The following is a 16,097-nucleotide window of genomic DNA, read 5'->3' on the forward strand; positions in this document are numbered from 1 at the left end:
TTCCTAATCAGATTCTGCTCAGTGATTAGGGTGATTTGGATAAAGCCCATGCTCTTCCCAGCTAATGCTAATTGTTTTTTTTATGTTACACCGTCTGTTGTGAAACTCACCTTTCATGTAAATACATTAGGGTTTTTTCTTTCCGTTTTGTTTTTTTAATTTTTCCATATTTAATGCCCAAAATGTTCATAAAATTACTGCTGGTAAAATTCTTTCACCCTGTCTTATTTTCTGAATGTTTTGATGCATTTGTTAAACCCACTGTTGTATAATTCCCAATAAAAATGAATAGTGCTTCAACTTATTTTGTTTGCAGATGATACGTTTGTGCAATAGTATTTTTTAAATTGTACATGATGGGGCAATTGTAAGGCAGGGGGAAGCACACAATGGCACCTCACAACTCCAACGATCTTGGGCGTCTTTACACACAATGCCACCTCACAACTCCAACGATCTTGGGCGTCTTTACATCTGGCCCAATATAGAGAGTTTTGACTATAAAAATATTAGGATAATACAAAGAAATGTATTTATCATATACTTTATGGATGTGGTATGTTTGGTAGATTAGACTTAAGTCGACAGTGTCTAGGTTGACCACCATTGGTCAACAGTAAGCAGGTCGACATGGTTTATAGGTCGACAGGGACTCTAGGTCGACATGAGAAAAGGTCGACATGAGTTTTTTTTACTTTTTTTGGTGTCGTTTTCTCCGTGCAGTGACCGGGAACCACAATTAGTGCACGGTGTCCCCTCGCATGGCTCACTTCGCTTGCCATGTTCCGGGCAAGGTGCCTCGCTGCGCTAGGCACAGGTTACCGTTCCCAATTGTATTCCACGTGGATCAAAAAGTATGAAAAAATTAAAAAAGTCAAACATTTTTGGAAAAACTCGTGTCGACCTTTTGTCATGTCGACCTAGAACATGGCGACCTAGAGTCCCTGTTGACCTAGAAACAATGTCGACCTATTTACTGTCGACCAATAGTGGTCGACCTAAACAGTATCGACCTACTTACTGTCGACCTAAAGACCGGATCCCATACTTTATATAGTCAAAACTCTGGCATATACATTAGTTTGACAGGAAAGGCTCTGCCTCACCTCACCATCAGTTCATCCACATAAAGGGGGTCATTCCGAGTTGATCGCTCACTAGCAACTTTTTGCAGCGCTGCAGATAGTCGCCGCCTATGGGGGAGTGTATTTTAGCTTTGCAAGTGTGCGAACGCTTTTGCAACCGACGGCATAAAACGTTTTTTTGCAGTTTCTGAGTAGCTCTGGACTTACTCAGCCGCTGCGATCACTTCAGACTTTTTGGTCCCGGAATTGATGTCAGGCATGCACCCTGCAAACGCTTGGACACACCTGCGTTTTTGCAAACAGTCCCAGAAAACGGTCAGTTGACACCCACAAACGCCCACTTTCTGTCAATCACCTTGCGATCGGCTGTGTGAATGGATTCTTCGTTAAATCCATCGCCCAGCACCGATCCTTTTTGTACCCGTACAACGAGCCTGTGCAATGCAGTGCATACGCATGCGCAGTTTTGCCAAGAATTAACCTGATCGCAGCGCTGCAAAAAGTTGCTAGCGAGCGATCAACTCGGAATGACCCCCAAAGTGCTGATGCTCCTCCTGGCCTTTGTTGGGGACCTGCATTCACTGCAGTAGTATTTCACTCTGGGGTGCAGCCTCAGAAAACAGGATTTTAATACCTACCGGTAAATCCTTTTCTCCTAGTCCGTAGAGGATGCTGGGGTCCACTTCAGTACCATGGGGTATAGACGGTTCCGCAGGAGCCATGGGCACTTTAAGACTTTTCTAGAGTGTGAACTGGCTCTGCCCTCTATGCCCCTCCTCCAGACCTCAGTATAGGAACTGTGCCCAGGGAGACGGACATTTTGAGGAAAGGATTTACTTCTAAATTAACGGTGAGATTCATACCAGCTCACACTTCAACCATGCCGCACACATGGCAACACATGCCAACGGCATGAACATTACAGCATCCGTGCTGAAAACATTTTTAACAAAATAACAACTGCAGGTAAAGTACGCACTGGGCTGGGTGCCCAGCATCCTCTACGGACTAGGAGAAAAGTATTTACCGGTAGATATAAAAATCCTGTTTTCTCATACGTCCTAGAGGATGCTGGGGTCCACTTCAGTACCATGGGGTTATACCAAAGCTCCAGTACGGACGGGACCTTGCAGCACCGATTGACCAAACTTGAGGTCCTCATCGGCCAAGGTGTCAAACTTGTAAAACTTAGCAAACGTGTTTGCCTCTGACCAAGTAGCTGCTCGGCAAAGTTGTAACGCCGAGACCCGCCGGGCAGCCGCCCAGGATGAGCCCACCTTTCTAGCAGAATGGGCATTCACCGAATTCGGTATCGGCAATCCTGCCGTGGAATGAGCGTGCTGAATCGTACCTCTGATCCAGCGCGCAATGGTCTGCTTAGAAGCAGGACACCCAATCTTGTTGGGAGCATACAGGACAAACAGAGCCTCTGTTTTCCGTATCTGAGCTGTTCTTGCGATATAACTTTTCTAAGCTCTGACCACATCCAGAGACTTTGACGCAGCAAAGGTGTCGGTAGCCACTGGCACCACAATAGGTTGGCTTATATGGAAAGAAGAAACCACCTTCGGAAGAAATTGCTGACGAGTTCTCAACTCAGCCCTATCTTCATGGAAGATCAAGTAAGGACTCTTGTGAGACAAGGCCCCTAATTCAGACACCCTCCTTGCGGATGCCAAGGCCAACAGCATGACCACTTTCCAAGTGAGAAACTTCAACTCTATCTTCTGTAGAGGTTCAAACCAATCCGATTGAAGGAACTGCAACACCACGTTAAGATCCCATGGTGCCAACGGAGGCACAAATGGAGGTTGGATGTGCAGAACCTCTTTCACGAACGTCTGAACTTCTGGAAGGGAGGCCAATTGTTTCTGAAAGAAAACGGACAAGGCCGAAATCTGGATCTTGATTGACCCCAGTCTTAGGCCCGCATCCACACCTGCCTGCAGAAAATGAGGAAAACGTCCTAACGGAAATTCTTCCGTAGGAGCTTTCTTGGATTCACACCAAGACACATATTTTCTCCAATACGGTGGTAATGTTTAGACGTTACTCCTTTCCTGGCCTGAATCAGAGTGGGAATGACTTCTTTTGGAATACCCTTTCGGGCCTGGATCCGGCGCTCAACAGCCATGCCGTCAAACGTAGCCGCGGTAAGTCTTGATACACGCACGGCCCCTGCTGCAGCAGGTCCTCGCGAAGAGGAAGAGGCCGAGTATCTTCTATTAGCAACTCCTGAAGATCTGGATACCAAGCTCTCCTTGGCCAGTCTGGGACAATGAGGATTGCTCGAACCCTTGTTCTTTTCACGATCTTGAGCACTTTTGGTATTAGTGGAAGTGGAGGAAAGACATACACCGACCGAAACACCCACTGGGTCACAAGTGCATCCACTGCTATTGCTTGGGGGTCTCTCGACCTGGAACAATATCTCTGAAGCTTCTTGTTGAGACAAGATGCCATCATGTCTACTTGAGGAACTCCCCAAAGACCTGTCACCTCTGCGAAGACTTCTTGGTGGAGGCCCCATTCCCCTGGATGGAGATCATGTTTGCTGAGGAAGTCTGCTTCCCAGTTGTCCACTCCCGGAATGAAAATTGCCGACAGAGCTCTTGCATGTCTTTCTGCCCAGAGGAGGATCTTTGCCACCACTGCCATCGCCGCTCTGCTTTTCGTTCCGCCCTGACGGTTTATGTACGTGACTGCTGTTACATTGTCCGACTGGATCTGTACGGGTTGATCTTGAAGAAGATGCCCCGCTTTTAGAAGGCCGTTGTAAATGGCTCTCAACTCCAGAACGTTTATGTGAAGACAGGTTTACTGACTTGACCATCTTCCTTGGAAGCTTTCTCCCTGCGTGACTGCACCCCAGCCTCAGAGACTTTCATCCGTGGTTACTAGGACCCAGTCCTGAATCCCGAACCTGCGTCCCTCTAGTAGGTGAGAACTGTGTAGCCACCACAGGAGCAAAATTCTGGCTTTGTATGACAGGATTATCTTCCGGTGCATGTGTAGGTGGGATCCGGACCACTTGCCCAACAGGTCCCACTGGAATACTCTGGCATGGAACCAGCCAAACTGTATGGCCTCGTAGGCCACTACCATCTTGCACAACAACCGAATGCATTGATGAATCGACACTCTTGTTGGTTTCAGAATTTGTTTGACCGTTCTCTGGATTTCCAGAGCCTTTTCCACTGGAAGAAATACCCTCTGTACTTCTGTGTCCAGTGTCATCTTGAGAAAGGATAATCTTGTCATTGGTTCCAAATGTGACTTTGTAAAATTTATGATCCAACCGTGTTGTTGAAGTACTGTCAGGGAGAGGGGGTCATTCCGAGTTGATCGCTCGTTGCCGATTTTCGCAACGCAGCGATTAAGGCAAAAATGTGCATGCGCATGGTACGCAGTGCGCATGCGCTAAGTATTTTAGCACAAAACTTAGTAGATTTACTCACGTCCGAACAAAGAATTTTCATCGTTGAAGTGATCGGAGTGTGATTGACAGGAAGTGGGTGTTTCTGGGCGGAAACTGGCCGTATTCAGGGAGTGTGCGGAAAAACGCAGGCGTGCCAGGATAAAACGCGGGAGTGTCTGGAGAAACGGGGGAGTGGCTGGCCGAATGCAGGGCGTGTTTGTGACGTCAAACCAGGAACAAAATGGGCTGAACTGATCGCAGTGTAGGAGTAAGTCTCGAGCTACTCAGAAACTGCTAAGATTTTTCTATTCACAATTCTGCTAATCTTTCTATCGCAATTCTGCTAAGCTAAGATACACTCCCAGAGGGCGGCGGCCTAGCGTGTGCAATGCTGCTAAAATCTGCTAGCGAGCGAACAACTCGGAATGACCCCCAGAGTGCGATGTCAGGTTTAGAATTGGTCTGACCGAGCCGTCCGGCTTCGGAACTATAAAGAGGCTTGAATAAAACCCTTCTCCTTGTGACAAGGGAACCAGGACAATGACTTGATCCTGACATAATTTTTGTATTGCTGCTGCTACTACTTCCCTGTCTGGAAGAGAAGCTGGTAAGGCCGATTTGAAAAATCGGCATGGGGGAACGTCTTGAAACTCCAGTTTGTACCCGTGGGACATAATTTGTATGATCCATGGGTCGAGGCCAGATTGAACCCAGAACTGACTGAAAAGTTTCAGACGTGCCCCCACCTGAGCGGACTCCTGCAAGGGAGCCCCAGCGTCATGCTGAAGATTTGGCAGAAGCAGGGGCTGATTTCTGCTCCTGTGATCCTGGAGACGCTACAGACTTTTTTCCTTTTCCCCTTCCTCTACCCGCAAAGAAAGGGGAACCTTTACCCTTTTTGTATTTATTGGACCGAAAGGACTGCATCTGAGAGTGATGTGTCTTTTTCGCCGGCGCAGGAGCATAAGGTAACAATGTCGACTTACCTGCGGTAACCGCAGAAGCTAAAGCATCCAGCCCATCTCCAAACAAGGCCTCACCTTTATACGGGAGAGCCTCCATATTTCTTTTGGAATCTGCGTCAGCATTCCATAGGCGAATCCACAATGCCCTCCTTGCTGAAATAGCCATGGCAGCGGCTTTTGAACCCAAAAGCCTAATATCTTTCATGGCTTCTAGCATATACGCAGCAGCGTCTTTGATATGACCCAACGTTAGGAGAATCTCGTCTCTATCTATTGTGTCAATATCTGATGACAAGTTTTCTGACCACTTTTCAATAGCACTACTCACCCACGCACAGGCAATGGTAGGTCTGATAGTGTCCCATTGGCCACATAAATAGATTTTAACGTAGTCTCTAACTTGCGGTCTGCCGGTTCCTTTAGGGAAGCCGTCCCAGGCGCAGTCTAAAACGGGGGGTGACTCCCACCTTTTCCTGTCTTCTGCCAGGAAAGGATAAGCAAGCTGAATTCTTTTGGGAATCTGAAATTTCTTTTCAGGGTTTACCCAGACTCCCTCAAAGAGAGTGTTCAGCTCATGAGATGGAGGAAAAGTTACATTACTTTTCTTTTCTTTGTAAAAGTAAGCCTTCTCCTGAGGTAAAGGAGGGGCTTCCGTAACTTCTAAGACCTCCTTTATAGCAACAATCATGTACTGAATGTTTTTCGCTAATTTTGGATCTATTCCCCTGGAATCGCTAGTGTCGACACAGGAATCAGAGTCCGTGTCGGTATCAGTTTGTACTACTTGTGCAAATAACCTTTTATGTGACCCAGAGGGGTCCCCTGTAGATTAAAAAGCAAAACTATTAAAAATCACATCTTCCACTGATTTTCTCCAGGTTTCTGCATGAGACTCAGACTTATCCAATCTCTTACTGATATGATTCACACTATCACGTAATTCTTTCACCCATTCAGGCTCGTGGTGTGCCGGCAGCTCCACCACATTACAACTCTGTGTCCCTAAAATGGCTCCCTCAGGGGAAGAGCTCCCTGCCTCAGACATGTCACCACACATGCACAAACACACCACAGACACTCCGGGGCTTATAGGGGACAGACCCACAGTAAAATCTGTCAGAAGGACACAGCGCCAATATAAAATCCCTGTGTAATATAAAATGTCCACAGAGACCAGTAGCGCTTTTATAATGTCAAATTATAAAATACAGCACCAAATACACTGTGCCCCCCCTTATTTACACCCTGATACTTGGTTCAGAAGTGGAGGAGGACCAGCGTTTCTTCCCCTGCAGCCTGTGTGGAGAAAATGGCACTGAGCAATGTGCTGGCTGACTGAGGAGGAAGCCTCGCTCCCTGTAATGGCGCGTTTCCCCTCAGAATTTCTCACTAAAATATTTATACTGGCAGGGGTGTAGGATTGTGCCACAGCATAATATGCTACTTTTGCCAGTGTAAGAGTATGTTTTCATGCTGCACAGGGCGCCCCCCCACCCCCGCGCCCTGCACCCTGCTGTGCGCTGTGTATGGGTAGCATGTCCGCGCAGCGTTCCCACTCGCTGCTTGGTACCTTGAGCCATCACGATGACCGGAGGTCCCTCTTGCAGAACTCCGATAATACTAACGCGTCTTCTGACTTCTGGCTCTGTTAGGGGGGTGACGGCGTGCTGTGGGAGTGAGCACATAGCCGCAGCTAGTGTTCAGTACCCTTCAGGAGCTAATGGTGTCCTGTCAGCAAGAAGCAGAGCCATGAAACTATTTAGGAAGTTGGTTCCTACTTCTTCCCCCTAAGTCCCACGAAGCAGGGAGACTGTTGCCAGCAGTCTCCCTGAAAATAAAAAACCTAACAAAGTCTTTTCAGTGAAACTCAGTAAAGCTCCACTGGAGTGCAACCAGTCTGCCTGGGCACATTTTCTAAACTGAGGTTCACACTCTAGAAAAGTCTTAAAGTGCCCATGGCTCCTGCGGAACCGTCTATACCCCATGTTACTGAAGTGGACCCCAGCATCCTCTAGGACGTATGAGAAAAGCAAAAAAGTGCTGTGTGCTTATTTATAAAAAGAAAAGGCAGAAGCACATACATACCACCAGCTTTAAGAAAAAAGTGTCCAACGTTTTGGTCCCATTGTGGACCTTTTTCAAGGTTAGCAACACCACAGAACCACTCCAGGGGAAACACAGAAGACCGAAATGTCTTAACACTGGTGGTATGTAAACAATAAACTACTACGATTTTGATACAGCAGGAAATGGTGAGTGATACTGTATCTGCCTTTTTTTATTTTCAGAATAATATACAGTATGCATACCTCCCAAAGTTGAGAGGAGGGACAGAGATGTGCGCCTCCAAAATTAGCGGGCGTGGTCCCACAGATAGGGACCTGGCCTCATCGGTAGGGGGCATGGCAAGCTGTGGGGGCATGTCCAGCGCTCTGTGAGCAGCTGGCGTGCCCCCTATCCCTCTCTCCCAGTGAACAGATGCTGTGCGCATGCGCACAGCATCTATTCGCTGCTCTGCTTAGTGAGAGAGGGTCTCCCAACTGCCCCCCACCACAGGACACTGCGATCCGTGGGTGGGATGGGGGGACCCAGAAAAATTGGACTGTTCCGCCAAAATCGGGACAGTTGGGAGGTATATACAGTATATACAGTATACATACACACATAAATAGATTTAGAGACAGTATATGTTGTGTATATGGCACACGTACACTGTATGTCATACATTACACACACTTATCATGCCTCAAGTTGTTGTTGGGGTCATTAGACCCCTCCCCCTCGCGGCACAGTGCAGAGGCTGTAGCACTGACTACCTTGCTGGGGGGGACGGACTGCTAACACATATAAACATACATGTGTAGGATTCCCTCTCCTAAGCCCGCCTCCAGACTCCTGTGACCAGTGGAGGAACTTGTTCGTGGTGAGCCCAGGTGCAAAAGTATAATTAGGGCCTCCTCCTCCCCAACCCAAGTTCACAATGTGCATCACAGCAGTGTGTGGCAAGGGGAGGCATACAGTGACAGCAGAAGGCAAGGGGAGACAGGGGGTGACAGCAGAAGGTGACAGCAGAAGGCAAGGGGAGGCAGAGGGTGACAGCAGAAGGCAAGGGAAAGCAGAGGGTGACAGCAGAAGGCAAGGGGAGGCAGAGGGTGACAGCAGAAGGCAAGGGGAGGCAGAGGGTGACAGCAGAAGGAAGGTTGAGGCAACGGGTGACAGCAGAAAGCAAGGAGAGATGGGGTGACAGTAGAAGGCAGAGGGTGACAGCAGAAGGAAAGGGGAGGCAGAGGGTCACAGCAGAAGGCAAGGGAAAGCAGAGGGTGACAGCACAAGGCAAGGGGAGGCAGAGGGTGACAGCAGAAGGCAAGGGGAGGCAGAGGGTGACAGCAGAAGGCAAGGGGAGGCAGAGGGTGACAGCAGAAGGCAAGGGGAGGCAGAGGGTGACAGCAGAAGGCAGGGGGAGGCAGAGAGTGACAGGAAGAGGCATGGGATGATAGGGAGAGGGTGACAAGGAGAGACAGTGGGTGACAGGGGTACAAGCACAATGTCCTGTGCAGGGTACAATTTGGTGGGGGCAGGATCACAGCAGCCTCTGCTCTGTGACATGGGGCCTGCCTCTTGTGCTTTCCTCAGTTTGACACTCAGTCAGGCAGACTATGATAGTGCCAGTTACACTGGTTGTGAGCTGCCTTTAATTCACAGACAGCAGTGAATCAGAAAAAATGTACAGCTGTCTGTTAATTAGAGGCAGTATGTGTTAGTTATCACCGCTGATAGTTCGCAGGACTCCTCTGTTAGACAGATGCACACAAGGTTAGTCCTTCCTCCCTAAGGTAAGGGGCAGGTCCCTCAGACAGTGGGGTCCACCTTGCTGTCTGCACTGGGCGAATTCATCCGACATTGGGGGTCATTCCGACCCGATCGCTTGCTGCAGTTTGTCGCAGCGCAGCGATTGGGTCGGAACTGCGCATGCGCCGGTGCCGCAGTGCGCCGGCGCATGGCAGCCGTCGTTACCTAGCAATCGCCTCACAGAGGCAGTCGCTAGGCGAGAGGGGGCTGAACCGCGGCATTAAGCCGCCATTTAGGGGGAGCGGCGTGGCCGGACCATTCGGGGGGCGGGCTGCAAGAGCGACGTGTAACTCCCGGCCAGCCGCAGGAGCTGCTGCGCTGGCCGGGAGTTACTCCTCAAATACAAGCCCCTGTGCGTTGCTTTTGTATTTGAGCGGGGCGGGGGGGGGGGGGGGGGGCGGCACTGACTTGCGTCCCCCCGCATGTCTGAGTTTACGATCGTAGCTGTGCTAAATTCAACTCGGAATGACCCCCATTGCTCATAATGGACCAGGTGATGATTAATTGCTGGTCTGGTTAGAGTGGGCCCCTTAGCCCTAAGGGGCCTCGGTGCAATACACCTGCTGCACCAATGGTAGTCCCGCCCCTGCCTGGAACACTAGCCAATGAGAGTCTGGGGGCGGGCTTAGTGGTGTGAAGCCAAATGCAGAGTCCCTGTTTCTGCACGGAGGCTGCTGCCTCCGATCCCGTATACATTCCAGCACATATTTCACATACATCTACACATGTATGTTTATATGTGCTTAGCGGTGCACAAGGTAGTCGATGCTGCAGCCCAGGGGATGCCGCTGCCATGTGGTCTATAGGGACAGGGATAAAATGACGTGATTGTTATGGAATGTCATCATTATGCCCCACCCCCCTCAACATTAATCCGCGAATCGCATCATTGTCAGACATTATTTTAAAAAAAATTGCCTGTCAGGGGCAGTTTCTGCCCCCCCACCCCCCTTCCCCATATATTCATAATACCCTACCTGCGTGTGCCACCGTATGTCCTGCATATGGCAACAAATTGTTGAAAACTGCAGAAATGTAAAATAATCTTATACCTCAGAACTCTTCAGTTCGGTCAATACCTACCTAAGGGTGTAATTCAGAGATGTACATAAATCCCATTTTTATGAGGTTGAGCAATTATCGACCAACTGCGCATGTAACTCTCACTGTTCATGTGTAGCGATTGTCTTGTGACAGCCATCGCAGACTGGATTTACTTGCAAAGTGATTGACAGTCAGAGACCATTTTTGAGCCACTGCGAGGAGTGGCGGAAAAAAACGCAGTTGTATTGTGACTTTTTCGAGGTGCGTCTCAGACTCACATTTGTAAGCAGCCGCTAGGACTCGTGAAGCCACCGGTGGCCATGTCCGTACACCACCAGGCAGATGTGTTATTTGCATATTTTTGCAGTCTCTGCATACACATTCAAAGCTGCGGCAGCATTAGCTCACGTCTCTGAATCAGGCCCTATATTAAAAATGGTGACATAAATGTTCTAAGTCTGACATCATACACCAGTTCTAATTGTATTTGTTTTTCAATATTTTTTGTCTCAGGTACAATCTGCAGAAAGATTCCGATAGAGAATTGGCTTGGAGTTACGGTAATATTTTTCTTACACATTACCACAAAATGCATATTCCATTTGTTCTGTACCTAATTGTTATTATTCTGGAAATAAAATCTAGTGAAGTACAGTCCATCTGTGCCTAGTCTTATAGCTTGGCTAATGTTCCAGAAAACGCACCAGATGGAAACAAGGAAAACAACAGATGAAAGTCCACCTACTTACTCTCACTGTTCTGTTTTTCATCCTTTACCATGGTTTGCTTTAAGCTCATACATGGCAGTAACACGTGGGGGTATATTTACTAAGCTCCCTATTTTGACCAATTTTATGTTTTTTCTTCAAAGTGTCATCTCTGGAATTTACTAAACTCAAATCTCGGCAGTTATGAGGGCATTCATGTTTTTTTGAAGGCAGAGAAAAAAAATATGAATGAATACACCATCGGTCAAATAATCCTGTTATTTTATTTTATACAACTCGGTAATTTACTAAAAATTCGTATTCTCAATCGCTGCAGTTAAAAGCCAAACACTGCCGGGAAAAAGTACAAATCGTAAAAAAAAAGCAGTTTTCAAATAGACCTGCTTCCCCCCCCCCCGATCAGTGAGATCTGTACATGCTTATCAGTGGGAAGGGGTGGGAATGGGTAAAAAAAAAAAAAAATTGCATGGGGTCCCCCCTCCTAAGCATAACCAGCCGCGGGCTCTTTGAGCCGGTCCTGTTTCTAAAAATACAGGGGGAAAAATGACTGGGGTTCCCCCATATTTAAACAACCAGCACCAGGCTCTGTGCCTGGTCCTGGTGCAAAAAATACGGGGGACAAAAAACATAGGGGTCCCCCGTATTTTTAACACCAGCACCGGGCTCCACTAGTCAGAGAGATAATGCCACAACCGGGGGACACTTCTATATTGGTCCCTGCGGCCCTGGCATTACATCCCCAACTAGTCACCCCTGGCCGGGGTACCCTGGAGGAGTGGGGACCCCTTAAAGAAAGAGGTCCTCCCCCTCCAGCCACCCAAGGACCAGGGGTGAAGCCCGAGGCTGTTCTCCCCCCCCCTCCGTGGGCAGTGGATGGGAGGCTGATAGCCTTTTGTGTAAAAAGAAAGAATATTGTTTTTTTGTAGCAGAACTAAAAGTCCCAGCAAGCCTCCCCCGTAAGCTGGTACTTGGAGAACCACAAGTGCCAGCATGCGGGGGGGAAATGGGCCCGCTGGTACCTGTAGTTCTACTACAAAAAAATACCCAAATAAAAACAAAACACAGACACCGTGAAAGTAAAAGTTTAATAATCATACATGCACACTTACATACATACATACTTACCTATGTTGACTCGAAGCACTCGGTCCTCTTGTCCAGTAGAATCCAGGGGTACCTGTAAATAAAATTATACTTACAAAGAATCCGGTGTAGATCGGTCCTCTTCTTAAAAGTTATAATCCACGTACTTGGCAAAAAAATAAACCGCTCACCCGACCCACGAACTGAAAGGGGATCCATGTTTACACATGGATCCCCTTTCCCCGAATGTCGGGACCCCCCGTGACTCCTGTCAAAGAGGGTCGCTTCAGCCAATCAGGGAGCACCACGTCATGGCACTCTCCTGATTGGCTGTGCGCGCCTGCACTGTCAGTCAGGCGGAGCACCGTGGATATAATGTAGCTTAGCGCAACTACATTATATCCAATGGTGGGAACTTTGCGGTCTGCGGTAGACCACAAAGTTAAGTGGGGTCACTCTTGTGGGTGGCCCCACTTAACCTCGCAGTCTACCGCAGACCGCAAAGTTCCCACCATTGGATATAATGTAGCTGCGCTACGCTACATTGTATCCACAGTGCTCCGCCTGACTGACAGTGCAGGCGCGCACAGCCAATCAGGGGAGTGTCATGACGTGGTGCTCCCTGATTGGCTGAAGTGAACCTCTTTGACAGGAGTCACGGGGGGTCCCAACATTCGGGGAAAGGGGATCCATGTGTAAACATGGATCCCCTTTCAGTTCGTGGGTCGGGTGAGCGGTTTATTTTTTTGCCAAGTATGTGGATTATAACTTTTAAGAAGAGGACCGATCTACAATGGATTCTTTGTAAGTATAATTTTATTCACAGGTACCCCTGGATTCTACTGGACAAGGGGACCGAGTGCTTCGGGTCAACATAGGTAAGTATGTATGTATGTAAGTGTGCATGTATGTGCATTAAACTTTTACTTTCACGGTGTCTGTGTTTTGTATTTATTTGGGTATTTTTTTTGTAGTAGAACTACAGGTACCAGCAGGCCCGTTTCCCCCCCGCATGCTTATACTTGTGGTTCTCCAAGTATCAGCTTGCGGGGAGGCTTGCTGGGACTTGTAGTTCTGTTACAAAAAACAATATTCTTTCTTTTTATACAAAAGGCTATCAGCCTCCCATCCACCGCCCACGGATGGGGGGGACAGCCTCGGGCTTCACCCCTGGTCCTTCGGTGGCTGGAGGGGGGGGACCCCTTTATTTAAGGGGTCCCCACTCCTCCAGGGTACCCCGGCCAGGGGTGACTAGTTGGGGATGTAATGCCAGGGCTGCAGGGACCAATATAAAAGTTTCCCCCGTGTGTGGCATTATCTCTCTGACTAGTGGAGCCCGGTGCTGGTGTAAAAAATACGGGGGAACCCTACGTTTTTTGTCCCCCGTATTTTTTGCACCAGGACCAGGCGCAGAGCCCGGTGCTGGTTGTTTAAATATGGGGGAACCCCAGTCATTTTTCCCCCTGTATTTTTACAACCAGGACCGGCTCAAAGAGCCCGAGGCTGGTTATGCTTAGGAGGGGGGACCCCACGCAATTTTTTTTATTTTTTTTAACACTTTACACACTTATCATAATATACACAATGAAGCCCTGCACGGATCTCACAGATCCGGACGGGATTCATTGTGTTTTGTCAGGCAGTGTTTTACTAATCACTCCCGTAAAACACTGCCCGACATTACGAATTACATAGACATCGGAAAATACGAAAATGCAGAATATGACTGTATAGTAAATGAGACGTAAAAAACCCCAAAAGTTGAAAATTCACACTACCGATGTCATTCGTGTTTAATCTCCCTCCAAATCCCGACAATTACGAATCTTAGTAAATATACCCCGTGGTGTGCAACTGGTGCTACTACCCAGATTTAGGGGACATCAAGACTGCATTACTTATGTGTAGTTTTTGTGTATTTGATGCTTTTATTCCAAAAGTTAAAAATAATACCTATAGACGCGTTCCCTGCAGAGGTGTAACTGACAGGCGCAAAGTGTGTCTTATCAAGTATAGACTGCTGGGACCTCAATGGTGGTGGAGAATTGAAGTCCTTTTATATGGAGTAAAAGGCATAGGCGGAGATGTATTAAACCTTGGAGAAAGATGAAAAGAGTGGAGAAGTGAGCCTGTGGAGAAGCTGCCCATGGCAGCCAATCAGCTGCTCTGTACAACTGTATAGTATGCAAATTATAAATGTTACCTCAATGCTGTTTGGTTGCCATGGGCAACCTCTCCACTGGCTCTCACTTCTCCACTCTTTTCACTGCTTCATGAATAAACCCCAAAGTTCCAACCAATCAGCTTCTAACTGCCATTTAGGTTGTGTTTGAAAAACTATAGGAGCTCATTAGTTGGTACTTGTCTATCTCCAAGGTTTGATACATCTACCCCTGAGTGTCTTGCTGCAACCCAAAGGATGCCGCTGTATATGTACTTACTTGACTCCATTATGTAATTTAAATAATACCATCCGGTAAAAATTAAATCCAGTTTCTGCACTTCATAGAACTAGGTGTGCTCATGTGCCTAATCCCCACTTTGCATGGTACGTCCTTGATCCACCCAACTGCTTTCATTGGTTGGCAAAAGCAATACCCCCGACAGATGCCCAAGATGGAATGCAGTTTACCTTAAAACCAGGTGCAATCGCGCAAAGTAGGCGAAAGACATAAAAAAATAGCATTTGCACTGTTAAAATAAACTTTCTCTAACGTCCTAGAGGATGCTGGGACTCCGTAAGGACCATGGGGATAGACAGGCTCCGCAGGAGACATGGGCACTTTAAGAAAGACTTTGACTCTGGGTGTGCACTGGCTCCTCCCTCTATGCCCCTCCTCCAGACCTCAGTTTGATACTGTGCCCAGAGGAGCTGGGTGCATTTCAGGAGCTCTCCTGAGTTTCCTGTAAGAAAGCATTTTTGTTAGGTTTTTTATTTTCAGGGAGCCTGCTGGCAACAGACTCCTTGCATCGAGGGACTGAGGAGAGAGAAACAGACCCACTTCTCTGAGTTTCAGGGCTCTGTTTCTTAGGCTACTGGACACCATTAGCTCCAGAGGGAGTCAGAACACAGGTCTCACCCTGGAGTTCGTCCCGGAGCCGCGCCGCCGTCCTCCTCACAGAGCCGGAAGATAGAAGCCGGGTGAGTATGAGAGGAAAAGATCTTCAGAGGCGGCAGAAGACTTCATTGATCTTCACTGAGGTAACGCACAGCACTGCAGCTGTGCGCCATTGCTCCCATACACCTCACAAACGGCAGTCACTGTAAGGGTGCAGGGCGCAGGGGGGGCGCCCTGGGCAGCAATATAAACCTCTTATTTGGCAAAAGAGAGCATATATACAGCTGGACACTGTATATATGCATGAGCCCCCGCCAATTTTACACTTTTAGCGGGACTGAAGCCCGCCGCCGAGGGGGCGGGGCTTCTCCCTCAGCACTCACCAGCGCCATGTTTTTCTCCACAGCACCGCTGAGAGGAAGCTCCCCGGACTCTCCCCTGCTTATACCACAGTAGAAGAGAGGGTTTTAAAGAAGAGGGGGCACACAATTCGGCGCAGATAATAATAACAGCGCTACGGGGTAAACATTAAATTGCTGTGTTTTTCCTGGGTCATATTGCGCTGGGGTGTGTGCTGGCATACTCTCTCTCTGTCTCTCCAAAGGGCCTTGTGGGGGAACTGTCTTCAGAAGAGCATTCCCTGAGTGTGTGGTGTGTCGGTACGTGTGTGTCGACATGTCTGAGGTAAAAGGCTCTCCTAAGGAGGAGATGGAGCAAATGTGTGTGTGGTGTCTCCGTCGACAACGCCGACGCCTGATTGGATATGTGAAATTAAGTGCTAAGATGAATTTATTACACAAAAGATTAGAGAACAGACAGGGAATCTACCCATGTCTGTCCCTATGTCACAGAGACCTTCGGGGTCT

The 16,097-nt window shown here is 48.2% G+C and overlaps 1 protein-coding gene across 3 annotated transcripts in view; it reads left to right on the forward strand.

The window, feature by feature from the left end:
- Positions 1 to 16,097, forward strand: part of LOC135059863 (V-type proton ATPase subunit S1-like protein) — a 237,895-nt gene that overhangs the window by 108,226 nt on the left and 113,572 nt on the right. For all 3 annotated transcript variants that reach the window (XM_063963940.1, XM_063963939.1, XM_063963941.1), the window contains exon 2: positions 10,875 to 10,921. Coding sequence is in view for 2 of the 3 variants with exons in the window: in XM_063963939.1 (XP_063820009.1) it covers positions 10,875 to 10,921 (47 nt within the window). In the remaining variant the exon portion in view is untranslated. The remainder of the gene's footprint in view (positions 1 to 10,874; positions 10,922 to 16,097) is intronic.

This window comes from Pseudophryne corroboree, chromosome 1 (assembly GCF_028390025.1).
Source record: "Pseudophryne corroboree isolate aPseCor3 chromosome 1, aPseCor3.hap2, whole genome shotgun sequence".
Lineage (NCBI taxonomy): Eukaryota > Metazoa > Chordata > Amphibia > Anura > Myobatrachidae > Pseudophryne > Pseudophryne corroboree.